The 13,169-nt window shown below is 37.8% G+C and overlaps 1 protein-coding gene across 6 annotated transcripts in view; it reads right to left on the reverse strand.

Annotated features, from left to right (window-relative positions):
• Window positions 1-13,169, reverse strand: part of PRPF18 (pre-mRNA processing factor 18) — a 49,331-nt gene that overhangs the window by 18,735 nt on the left and 17,427 nt on the right. For 2 of the 6 annotated variants that reach the window (XM_079701282.1, XM_079701283.1), the window contains 5 exons: window positions 11,268-11,381; window positions 5,095-5,241; window positions 3,637-3,705; window positions 2,066-2,206; window positions 1,862-1,933 (listed from right to left, as the gene is read on the reverse strand). In XM_079701282.1, the coding sequence (XP_079557408.1) occupies window positions 1,862-1,933; window positions 2,066-2,206; window positions 3,637-3,705; window positions 5,095-5,241; window positions 11,268-11,381 (543 nt within the window). The remainder of the gene's footprint in view (window positions 1-1,861; window positions 1,934-2,065; window positions 2,207-3,636; window positions 3,706-5,094; window positions 5,242-11,267; window positions 11,382-13,169) is intronic. The other 4 variants (XM_079701285.1, XM_079701286.1, XM_079701284.1 and 1 more) reach the window with 3 other exon arrangements.

The following is a 13,169-nucleotide window of genomic DNA, read 5'->3' on the forward strand; positions in this document are numbered from 1 at the left end:
TAGACCTAGTGTTCTCCCCAGGTGGTCACAGAGAAGACAGAGGCTAACTAGTTTTTCATAAACTACAACTACTCCCCGCGCAGCAGTGCAGACCTCTGAAAGCAGTGTGGGCTCTGTGTGCTGGGACCATCACATCCGGTCCACAGCAGATGTGTAAACAGAGATTAAATACTGGCCCTCGAGCCAAATAGCTAAAGGATGAGAGCATTTCACTTTGGCCCCCCAAACCTCCCACCTGCCAAGAACCTTAAAAGCAACTAAATGAGAAGAGAGAAAGCAATGAAGAAAAATGGCTCTTTTTCTAAACCAAGCCTGGCTACCTGGGCTGGGGTGGGGGACAAAACAGAAAGCAAGTAAACTCTAAAAGACCCCAATGGTTTTAGAGAGGCTTACACAGCCAGGCCTCAAAAAGATCTTCATTTAAAAATCAAACAACTATGAGACTGATATACTGAATTTAAAAACGGCATATACACATTTTTTAAATCCCTGATACTTGTGAGTGCAAAGTTTAATACTGGATATTAACTGATAAAATTTCCAATATTCAGTTTCCCCAAATTTCCAAATAAGACTGTCCTAATATTAAGTTTTAGTTCTTTCTGTACTTTATATAAAATAAACTTTCACCAGCTTCTCATATACGAGAATGAGAAAAGGATCAAGAGGGAAGGCATCACCTCTAGTAGGCAAGTGCCATGAATTCCTTCTGCGCTGATGGTGAGCTTATCCATCCATCCCGATGCAATCATCCCTGGTAAGCTCCAGGCAACTCACAGAAACTATCCAAATATAAAACTCATAGCTATAAAGCAGAAACGCTTTCTTTGACTAACCAACAGGCTCTCATCTAGAGGGACTAAAACCACTACTTGAGCCCATTAGCATGAGGCTCTCATCAAGGAGACCTCCAGTCACCCAGGATCACCCACAGTCCCTTCTGAGGACAGACACTCAGAGCACAGGAATAAGCAACACATCCCCACTTTTCTGGCAGAGCCCCATCAAGGCTCTGGAACTGTCACTGGAGATGCTGCACGGAACCCTCCACTCCTCCTCTCTTGGGAGGCACAGCCACTGGAAGCCTCCCTCCTCAAACTCGGCTGATGGCCCACGAGCAGGGGTGCACTTCCAATCCCATTAGTGGTGCAAGAGGCCCTTCTCTTCTTGTTCGCCACACTGACTGATGGCCTTCCACCTCCTTTCTAAACTCTACCCAAGGAGCACATGGACACCAAAGCTCTCTCCTCTGCCACCTGGTCCCAGAGTCCACTCAGGAATAAAGACACTGCAGCAGGGGAAGAGTCTCCCCTCCTGGGCTTTGCTATTGTTGCAGTACTGAAATGGGAGAGAGAAATTCTGGCAGCCTTACTTAGAACATTTTCTCAGAGAAACCAGCATAAAGGGCGGTTAAATTCCACTGTATCATTAGTATAACGGTTCAGCTATATTATGGATTAAGTAGGTTTTTATAGCTGGCCTGGGAAACTAATCTATGTAACATTGCTTCTATGGGAAAATTTGTTCCAAGCCATAATCAACAATCTAAAAACTTTGAAATTCAATCCCATTCATGAAATGAATGCTGCCTATATCCAGTTCGTGAGGAATCTTTACACCTTCCTTAAGAAATGACTAAAAAACACAGTGTGGTCTGAAACATTATTATTCATGCCTAACAATAAAGCTAACAATATATTAGAAAATGAAAGGTTGGTTTTTTTTTTTTTTTTACTACTAATTCATTTCACATTTATCCTAAAATCTTCTATTAAAATACTCCCACACGAGATGAACATATTATGTATACAACCTAGGTATGCTCATGAACATAATTCTGATGCACAGCATGGTACTGTACCTTCACATATTCCCTCTGCAACATGAATTTAATGATATCTGTTATGGATTCTTTAATATCGGCAGGAAGATTCTGGAAAAGAAAAAAAAAGCGTAACTAAATTTTGGAAGCTACAGTGTGTCGTTACAGACTGCATTTATTCTAACCTTATATATTCTATTTTTTTAAAATCAGTTAACAAAAGCATTTTTCACGAAACCTCACCCTTTTCCGTAGCTTTCTGAAAAGGGGTCTGAGATAGGACTCGGTCTGTTTCTGAGTAGCACTGTTGAGTTTACCCTGGACGCTGCGCTTCACATAATCCTCTCTGGCATTCAGCTCCTTAGCCCAAACACCAAGAAGAAACTGTGGAAAAAAGGGTAAATTTAGACTACAATGCCACCCAGTGGTTCTGTAAGCTTAAAAGTTCTCTGATGCACAAAATGGTATACACTCATCCTTAGAGTCAATGCCCTGACTGATTAAAACATCAACCAATAGGTAACTAATGAACTATCTCTGCTTAGTGCGTCACGTATGTTTTAATGTAGTACCTTTGGCAAGTCACAGACTTCCCTATTCTACACTTCTCCCAGCTCAGATGCGATCCATTTCCCCTGAAAGAGCTATCAAATTTCACAGGCAACTGCTTGACAGAAATAAACTTTTACTTGTATTCCTATTACATAAAATTCAACCTACCTAGACTCATCAGCCATAATGCCATATGTGCTGTGATATTTAATCAATCTTCCAAGGATGATGTTGTAGTATTCGGACTTTCTACTTTTGCAGTAGAGACCACAATTCAATTAAAAATTCCCTCTAAAGTGCCTGACCAAAGGAGAAGGAAGGAAAAAACGAAGGAAAATAAAAGAAACTATGACCAGCCCCCACCCTGCCCCAGAAAACTACCCAGGTGCCCCCTGAGTTAAACTGCACAAACAGCATCCTTCCCAGAGGCAGGTAAACACTGAAGGCTGAGGAAGCCATACTCCCCTAGCGGTGTTACCTATGCATGTCCTACATAGGGAGAGGCTGTCACTCAAAGAGGAAATTCTAGTTCATGCTAGATCCCACCACGCCCTAGCTAATTCCATGCCAAGTCCTCAATGGATTGAGAATCTTGATGACTAATTATGTTGTATTTAAACTGTAAATACAAGTAAAAGCATTTCTTGCATTTATACCTCTTGTTCTGAACACAAATAATTTGTGAATAAATGTTAAAAGGGATCTGGTATTTGCATATACTCTACCTAAACCACTGAAAGAGGCATTCCGGGAAGAATGAATGAGCTAATCTCAAGTCTCTGAAAGGTTACTCGAGTGTTTGCTTTTTTCCCTGTCAATGTCTTCCCACCTCCTTCCATTCCTTACTGTCATCATCTCTCAGAAAAGCTTCTCCTTATTGCACTCCTTCCCAGAGTGTTTTTTTTTTTTTTCCCCAGAGTGTTTAAAAAAAAAAATTTTTAATCCTTAAAACGTCTTGTTCATTCCACTGCTATGATTCTTTTCAGTGTATTTACATTAATAACTCAGCTTTACAACTGCTATGAAGAAAGTAAATATACATTTTCTTTGTTTAACCTCTATATCCAAGCATATAGCAATATTATAAACACTGTAGGTGCAGAAACGTTTAGTGAGGATTTCCCTTTCCAGTCTTTAACTCTTAAACAATTCAAAAATGAAAAACCAAAAAAAAAAAAAAAAAAAAAACCAAAAAACAAAAAGACAGACCAGTTCTTAACTAAAGAAAACGTGTGCTCCTTTCCTAGCCAAAAAGTACATACCTTAAGGAACTTGGTAATGATGTCCATGTCTTTATGATCATCACCTTTTCCTAAAGACTCTCCCAGGGCCTGAAGAAAAAGAATGCTTCTGTTCATTAGTCAAGAGCAACAGTGGAATACATACATGATCAACACCAGACTAAACATGGCTCTTTATTACATATATGTATGGTCCAATTTTGATTTAAAACCCTGATGGAATTTCTAGATAGATTAAAAAAAAAGACAATTTGCCATTTAAATTTAGAGAGCATGTTATCTTTTATGACTCAAAGAGGGAGTAAAGGGAGAGACTGATAATGAACATGAGGTTTCTTTTTAGGGGAACAAAATGCTCTAAAATTAGATTGTGATGATGGTTGTAGCAACCTGTGAATATACTAAAAACCACTGAATTGTACACATTAAATGGATAAATTGTATAGTATGTGACTATCTCCAAAGTTGTTTGAAACGAAGGAAAAAAGAAAAAAATGTCCAGAACTGGTTGCTCACACCAATTATTGCAGTAAAATTTAGGGGGTCGAGGTATAATTAAAAGGACATCTTCCTTAACTACAATCTCACTCACAGCATGCAATGTGGGTTAAGAGCCAGGAACGAAAGGTGACAGAAAAAATAACTATGTTTTATTAACCATTAAGAACTTTAAACTAAGTCATATTATTTTTGCTCATGCTAGGTATTTAGATAATACAACTTTTAAATAAGATTACATATATCACTCCACATTCAACACACTGGCAAAAATAAGAAAGCAAGATACTGCCAAGTGTTGGCAGGGAGGCAGGGATACAAGACACTCACACACTGCTGGTGGAGGGTGGAGACTGGCAAACCCATTACAGAGAGCAATTTGGCAGTACTCAGACAAGTTAAACATATATCAGAAGCAGTCCTGCTTCGCTCCAGAGGGCTCACGTGCAAGACTGTTTGTCACAAAGCTGTCTGTGGTAACAGGGAGCTGGGAGCAATCTCACTGTCATTATGGCGAACAAAAAGTAAAAGGCAGTGAACACCACAGTGTATGAAATGCTATGTTAACAGTTAATATCAAAGGTTTAGATGTACCTAAGGTATCAAGGATGGAACTTAACATAGTTCTAAGTGGAAAAAAAGTGAATGAAGAATAAAGAATTTCACAGTAAAATATCATTTATGTGTATACCAAAACACATGCAGACAAAACACTACTGGTTCTACAAGACCATCAACAAATCAAAGGATACACATCAAACATATCAGAATGAATACTTTTGAAGGCAGGAAGTAGGGGAATGTGTATAGAAAATGAGAAAAAAGGGAGTGAATAAACACAAGGCACGAAACAGAAGAAGGGCCTTTGTAGTGACCAAAGACGCCAGCACGCTGTACACTGAGGAGTCTGAGGAGCTCAGCCATCTGCCGCAGGGAATGAAAGGCGTGACAGGGAATCGGGGAAGGAGGTGGAGGGATCACCTCTAACTCTTCAATCGTGGTGTTTTCTTCGTGGACTTTCAGATCGTTCTGGGCGTCCTCCTCTCCAGGTTCTTGGCCGCCCACAATTTCATTCAGGTACTGCTGATCAATCTTATCCAGAGCTGCTTTCAGATCGTTCCTCAATCCCTGAGGAAAGGTAAAAAGTCACATCTGGTATGAAATTTCACTGATGGTTCACTTCTGATTTTTTTCTCTAATAATGAGTATAATCCACTTTTTTCTCCTCAAAGAACTCAAATAATATTTCAATTTATTATACAGCTATCACCACTGTCCATGCAAAGTCAATTCTTATGAACATATTTAAATTTAAAAGAATGTACACACAATAGGTAATCTGATGGTCAGAAAAATAAAACATACGAGTGACAAACCCAAATAAGAATAGGCATTAACGCTGTAATTTTCTAATGAGGCCCTAGTGAAAGTGACCAGGTCTCCACTGGTCCCCAACCCATTTTTCTGGTTCACTGAAAATGTCTAACAACTGCAACTATTGATACTTTGAACTCCCAAAACATTTGGAAATGTCAACAGTATAAAACCAGGGTCTCAACCATACCCTAGGATTTCACTATGTTTCTAACAAACCAGCAAATTCCATATTCTATTCACTTACAGTTTGTGACCACTTGGTAAAAAATGGAAGCCTTAAAGCTAGACCCTTGGCATATACCACATACAAAAATTAACTCAGGGGCTTCCCTGGTGGCACAGTGGTTGAGAGTCTGCCTGCTAATGCAGGGGACACAGGTTCGAGCCCTGGTCTGGGAGAATCCCACATGCCACGGAGCAACTAGGCCCGTGAGCCACAACTACTGAGCCTGCGCGTCTGGAGCCTGTGCTCCGCAACGAGAGGCCGCGATAGTGAGAGGCCCGCACACCACGATGAAGAGTGGCCACCACTTGCCACAACTAGAGAAAGCCCTCACACAGAAACGAAGACCCAACACAGCCAAAATAAATAAATTAATAAACTCCTACCCCCATCATCTTAAAAAAAAAAATTAACTCAAAATGGATCAAAGACCTAAATGTAAGAGCTAAAACTATAGAACTCTTAGTTAACTAACAAAACAGAAAACAACCCGATTTAAAATGGGCAAAGGACTTTAACAGATGACATACGAACGGAACGGCCAGTACGTAAATGAAAAGATGCTCAACATCACTAGTCATTAAGGAAATGCAAATCAAACCACAAAGAGATACCACTTCACACCCATTAGGATGAATATTAACAACAGAAAACAGAAAATAACAACTTGGCTAGGATATGGAGAAACAGACCCTAGTGTACTGCTGGAAATGTAAAATGGTACAGCTGCTGTGGAAAATGGTATGGCAATATTTGAAAAAGTTAAACATACCCACACCAAGACACATTTTAATTAAAATGTCAAAAGTTAAAGACAACTCCTACAATACAACACAGGCGGAGCAGTCTTTGACATAAATCTTAGCAATACTCTCTTTAATCAGTCTTTAAGGCAAAAGAAATAAATGGGGCGTGATTACACTTGAAAGGTTTTGCACAGCAAGGAAACCATCAACGAAACAAAAAGACAACCTACTGAATGGGAGAAAACATTTATAAATGATGTGACCCACAAGGGGTTAATATCCAAAATATACAAACAGCTCATACAACTCAATATCAAAAAACAACCCAATCCAAAAATGGTCAGAAGACCTGAACAGACATTTCTCCAAAGAAGACATGCAGATGGCTAACAGGCACATGAAAAGATGCTCCACATCACTAATTATTAGAGAAATGCAGATCAAAACCACAATGAGATACCACCTCACACCTGTCAGAATGGCCATCATCGAAAAGTCTACAAAACAAAAGTTGCAGAGGATGTAGAGAAAAGGGAACCCTCATACACTGTTGGTAGGAATGAAAATTGAGATAGCCACTAAGGAAAAGAGTATTCAGGTTCCTTAAACTAAAAACAGAACTACCGTATGATGCAGCAATCCCACTCCTGGGTATATACCCAGAAAAAAATGAAAATACTAAATTCGAAAAGATACATGCACCCCAATGGTCACAGCAGCACTATTTATGATAGCCAAGACATGCAAGCAACCCAAGTGCCCAACAGGCAACTGGATTAAGAAGATGTCACACACACACACACACACAGAGAGAGAGGAATATTACTTAGCCATAAAAAAGAATGAAGGGCCTCCCTGGTGGCGCAGTGGTTGAGAGTCCGCCTGCCGATGCAGGGGATACGGGTTCGTGCCCCGGTCTGGGAGGATCCCATATGCCGCGGAGCGGCTGGGCCCGTGAGCCATGGCTGCTGAGCCTGTGCATCCGGAGCCTGTGCTCCGCAACGGGAGAGGCCACAACAGTGAGAGGCCCGCGTACCACAAAAAAAAAAAAAAAAAAAAAAAAAAAAAAAAAAAAAGAATGAAATTCTGCCGTTTGCAACAACATGGATGGACCTGGAGAGTATTATGCTTAGTGAAATAAGTCAGACAGAGAAAGACAAATAGTGTATGATATCACCCATATGTGGAAACTAAAAAATAATACAAATGAAAGTATATGCAAAACAGAAACAGACAGATATCAAAACAAACTTGTGGTTAACAAGGGGGGAAGGAAAGGAGAGAGGGACAAATTAGGGGTATGGGAGTAACAGATACAAACTATTATATTTAAAATAGATAAGCAACAAGGATATACTGTATAGCACAGGGACTTATACCCAATATCTTATAATAACCTATAATGGAATATAATCTGCAAAAACCTGAATCACTATGCTCTATACCTGAAATTAACACAATACTGTAAAACAACTATACTTCAATTTAAAAAAATAAAAAACCAAAGTTAAAGAAGGAGAGCATCTTAAAAGCAGCAAGAGAAAAACAGCTTGTTTTGTACAAGGGAACCCCGCTCCCCCATAAGACTATCAGGAGATTTTTTTCAGCAGAAACTTTGCAGACCAGGAGGGAACGGCACAATATATTCGAAGTGCTAAAAGAACAAACTTCCAAGGACACTCTACCCGGCAAAGTTATCATTCAGAATTGAAGGAGCAACAGTTTCCAGAGAAGCAAAAGCTAAAGGAGTTCATCATCACTAAACCAGCCTTATAAGAAATGTTAAAGGGACTTCTTTAAGCTAGCAAGAAACCGCACTAATTAATAACAAGAAAACATGTGAAAGTATGTATCTCACTGGTAAAGGTAAATATATAGTAAAAGTAGTGAATTAATCACTCATAAAGCTAGTATGAAGATTAAAAGACAAAAGTAGTAAAAACAACTCTAACTACAATAATTAGTTAAGGGCTACACAAGACAAAAAGATGTAAAATGGGGTATCAGAAAAATAAAACGTGGAGGGAGGGGAGTAAAAGTGTAGAGCTTCAGAATGTGCTCAAATTTACGAACTTTTAGACTGCTCCAGTTATTTATAAAATAAATAAATTACAGGGATATAATGTACAGCATGGTGACTAAAGGTAATAATACTGTACTGCATATTTCAAAGTTACTCAGAGAGTAGATCTCTAAAAAAAAAAAGTCCTCATCACAAGAAAAAAAAAATTTTGTTGTAACTGTATAGTGATGAATATTAACTAGATTATTGTGGTGATCAGATAAAATCACTATGCTGTACACCTGAAATTAATGTTATATGTCAATTATACCTCAGTTTTTAAAAAGTACGTAAGAAACTCTAGTATTTGGGACAGGCTTGAATAAGATTAGAATACAGCAGGTTGTAATAAATTAATATTAAAAGCTAGAAGATTTTTCAAGTAATGAAATGAGCAGTAGAAAAATTAAATCAGGTAACAAAAACTGAATAGTTCACATTAGCATTTTAGACTATCTTTTGATAAGGAAAGTGACTCAGGAGATAGAAGAGAAACAAATATCAGTGAAATGAAGCATTACAAAACCACTTACTCTTTCCAAGAATTTAAGTTAGGAAAGTTTAGATAGAACTGAAAATAAAGAAAAACAAATTTTGTGCACATTAATATAAATGAAGAAAAAATTTTAAATTCATTATGCTTTAAAAAAAAGCTAGACACAGAATCACCATATGATCTAGCAATTCCACTTCTGGGAATATATGCAAAAGACGTGAAAGCAGGGACTCGAACATATTTATATACTTGTGTCCATAGCAGGATTATTCACAATAGCCAAAAGGTAGAAGCAACCTACATGTCCATCAAGGATGAATGGATAAACAAAATGGGGTCCATATATACAATGGAGTATTACTCAGCCTTAAAAAGGCAGGAAATGCTGACACCTGCTACAAAGCAGCTGCAGCATTCTAAGTTAGAAGGCCAGTCCAGGGAGCCTTCAGATGACCTCAGCCACAGCCCTCACCTGACTGCATCACGTGCAAGACCCCAAGCAAAAAACTGCCCAGCTTAATTAGCCCAATCGAACCACAGAACTGTGAGGGAGAATGATAAATTACCTTAGGTTACTAGGTTTCAGGGTGGTTTGTTACCATCATAGATGACTGAGAAAGATTTTATAATAATGAATTGTTTTAAGCTGTAAGTTTTGGGGTGGTTTGTTACACAGACAGATAAACCACACCTGTCTCTCACTGAAAGAGCAAGTAAATAAGTTAATAAGGCCACAGAAGATCTGAACACCACCACTGTAATTCACATTTATCCAAAGCATAAAACATACTCTTTTCAAGAGTCCATGGAATATTTGCCAAGACAGACCATAAGCTGAGCCATAAAACAAGATTAGAGTCCTAAAAGTAAAGCTAAAACTATTAAAGTTTAAGAAAATACCATCTCTTTAAGACCTTAGGGTAAGCAAAGATTTCTTAAGCAAAACACCAAAAGCAATAACCATAAAGCGAACTTCATCAAAATTTGGAAGTCCTGCCCATGAAGAGGCACCATTAAGAGAACAGGTAGGGCCTAGACTAGGAAAAAATAGACACAAAACATGAATCTGTATACCTGACAAAGAATCCAACAAACAACCCAACTGAAACATGAACAAAAGACACACTGCATAGAGAAAGATATGGCCAGTAAGTCTATGAAAAGATGCTCATAATCTTTAGTTATCAGGGAACTGTGAATAGAACCACAATGAGATACTACCACAATACAAGAGAATGGATAAAATTTAAAAGACTAACAATAACAAACACTGATGAGACACTGGAAATATTTGGCATTTCCTAAAAAGTTGAGCATACATTTACTCTTACTATACTATATAGCAATTCCACTTCTAAGTATTTACCAGAGAGATAAAAACGTATTTACCCAAGAGGAATAACACAGATCCAAAAAAGATCTGTGTAAGAATGTTCACGGCAGTTTTATTCATAACAGCCCAAAGCTAGAAACATATTCTGATATATTCATACAGCTGAATATCATCAGCAATGTAAAGGAACAAACTACCAACATCCACAATAACACGGATGAATCTACAAAATATCACATTGAGCAAAAGAAGCCAGACACATCCTCTAAATTCACTGGTGGGGATAGAATTTAACAAGGTGGTTGCCCAGGAGTGGAGGAAGAAGAACCCGGGGACTGGCCAAGGAGGAGTGCTGGGGAACTTTCATGTGTGTGTGATGAAAATACTCTATATCTTCATAAGGGTAGTGGCCACGTACTTGCATGTATTTGTCAAAATGCACTAAACTGCATGCCCAAGATGTGTGCTTTCTAAAAGAAAATTAAAGAAAACCTGGGACTTCCCTGGTGGTCCAGGGGTTAAGAATCCGCCTTCTAATGCAGGGGACACAGGTTTGATCCCTGGCAAGGGAACTAAGATTCCCACATGCCGCGGGGCAACTAAGCCCGCACGCCGCAACTACTGAGCCCGCACACCACAACTAGACCTCGAGTGCCACAAGTAAGACCTGATGCAGCCAAAAATAAATAAATAAGTAAATACTGAAAAATAATAAGCCAAAAAAATAAACTCACACACACACACAAAATTTTAAAAAAAGAAAAGAAAACTTACATTCAGCAGCAGTTATCTGGCAACTTTATTTTTCCTTTTTTCTCTATAGTAAGTAATGCAATTAGTTGAACTCTGTCGAAGTCCATACTATTCTCATTTATATGGTACAATGACATTCTTCTAGCTTGGTTCTGACTTCTTACCTTATTAACTTCCGGTGTGAGGATCTCTATTTTTCTTAAACGTTGAAAAGCATCATAATCAGTTTCTCCAAAGAGTCTGATTGGTTCTCCTCTTTCTCTTAATCTCCTGATAACCTATTAAAAAAAATATATCAAACAACAATAGTAATTCCCTATGTCATTAGTAATAGTAATTCTTATTTTAGGAGACCAAACACTTATTTTGTAAGTGAAAAGTAGATGCAAAAAGTAAGTTATATTTCTTTTTCTTTAGTTTCCACTAACAGATATACTGAATTATTGTCATATCTTAAATAACCCTAATGGTTTAGGTCATTTGGCGAGTGTTTCAGAAAGGACCAATCTGTGTAGTAGAATACATAAGAAAAACATTACGATGGGAGGGAGTGATAACATTTATAAAGAGAAAAAAATAGAATAAAACCAAGCCTGGAGTCAGCGATAAGTCAATGACCACAGACTGAGTCGGCACTGCAGTACTACATTAAAACCAAAACCTAGTACCTCAGAGGAGAAAGTGAGTTACAAATGGAGGGAGGGGGACGTGCAGGGCTTTTGAGAGCCTGATAATACTCCTCCTTGACTTCGGCCATCGTTATACGAGTGCTTGTTTTGTAATTATCCACTATATCACACATGTTTTACACACTCTTTGTATACGTGTGGTATTTCATAAAAAGGACAAACAAGAATTATAATTAAGAAAATAAGTTGTAATTTTAAAATACCAAGAACTTTATCTGGGAACATAAATAGTATCACACTTAGAAACCACTGGCAGGGCTCCCACTGGATTAAATGAAACTCGGTATTAAAAAAACTTAAGAGGTCGTCTAGTGCCATCTCCAATCCATGCAGAAATGACCTCAAAAACACCTTCGTCTGGTCCCTGTCTGACAAATGACAAAAATCACACCTCTTCATGAAACAGCCCATCCCATTTTTGGACAGATATGTTATGCTTCTCAAAATAAATGAAAAGCTACCTCTCTCAATTATCTCAGTTCTTCTTTATGAAACAACAGAGAATATTCAATGCTTTTTCAAAATTAGAACTGTGGTCAATGGATCTTTTTAAAAATCTCAAATATTCTTCGTTTCAGGCCAAGTATTCAAAGTCCTTCATCTAATTTTCACACACAGCCTCTGGAGTCAGTGCTCCTTTCCTCTGAGAGTTTCCTTTTGCTGAAAGTTAATTTTGTTGTGTACCTTGTGTACAGTCTGAATTTTTTCACAGGAATATCTTAAAATTTTGTTGTTGGTGTTATTGCTGAAGGAAAATAATAGTTGATATTGACCAGGGTACGGGCAAATACTATAGCTGAGAGTATGAACTGCTATAACAAGTCCGCAGGGCTCTCTGGTAATATGTCTCTAAAGCCTTAGGCATGTATATAGTCTTTAGTCTTTAGAACAGACTCCAGAAATCATGTTTCTAGAAAATTTTCCAAAGGAAAGTAATCATATATTATTACACATGCAATGACATCTGTATGAGGGTGTTCATCTTAGTATGATCTAAAATAGGGAAATGTTGAGGCAACCTAAACGACCATTAGCACAGAATTGATTTTAAAAATAATAAAGTAGTTTTTAAAATATTATGGGAAATTATGCAGTCATAAAGGATCACACAGATCTCTGTATTTTGACTTAGAAAGATGTATTAAGAGGAAGTAAGTTACAAAACACTAACTTACTTTCTTTTAATACATAATTTTTATTATTTTAAATAATTTAGACAACTTATCAAGTACAGTTATTTAGAATATATGCATTTAATTATACTTAGAATGTGTTTAGTTTTTAAAGTTCAGAATGATAGTCTTTAAAAACAACTTAAGACATAAGATATTAGACAACAGTACCAAGAAAAGCAGAGATTAATTTAGAACCTCATGA

Source organism: Hyperoodon ampullatus (assembly GCF_949752795.1).
Source record: "Hyperoodon ampullatus genome assembly, chromosome: 3".
NCBI lineage: Eukaryota > Metazoa > Chordata > Mammalia > Artiodactyla > Ziphiidae > Hyperoodon > Hyperoodon ampullatus.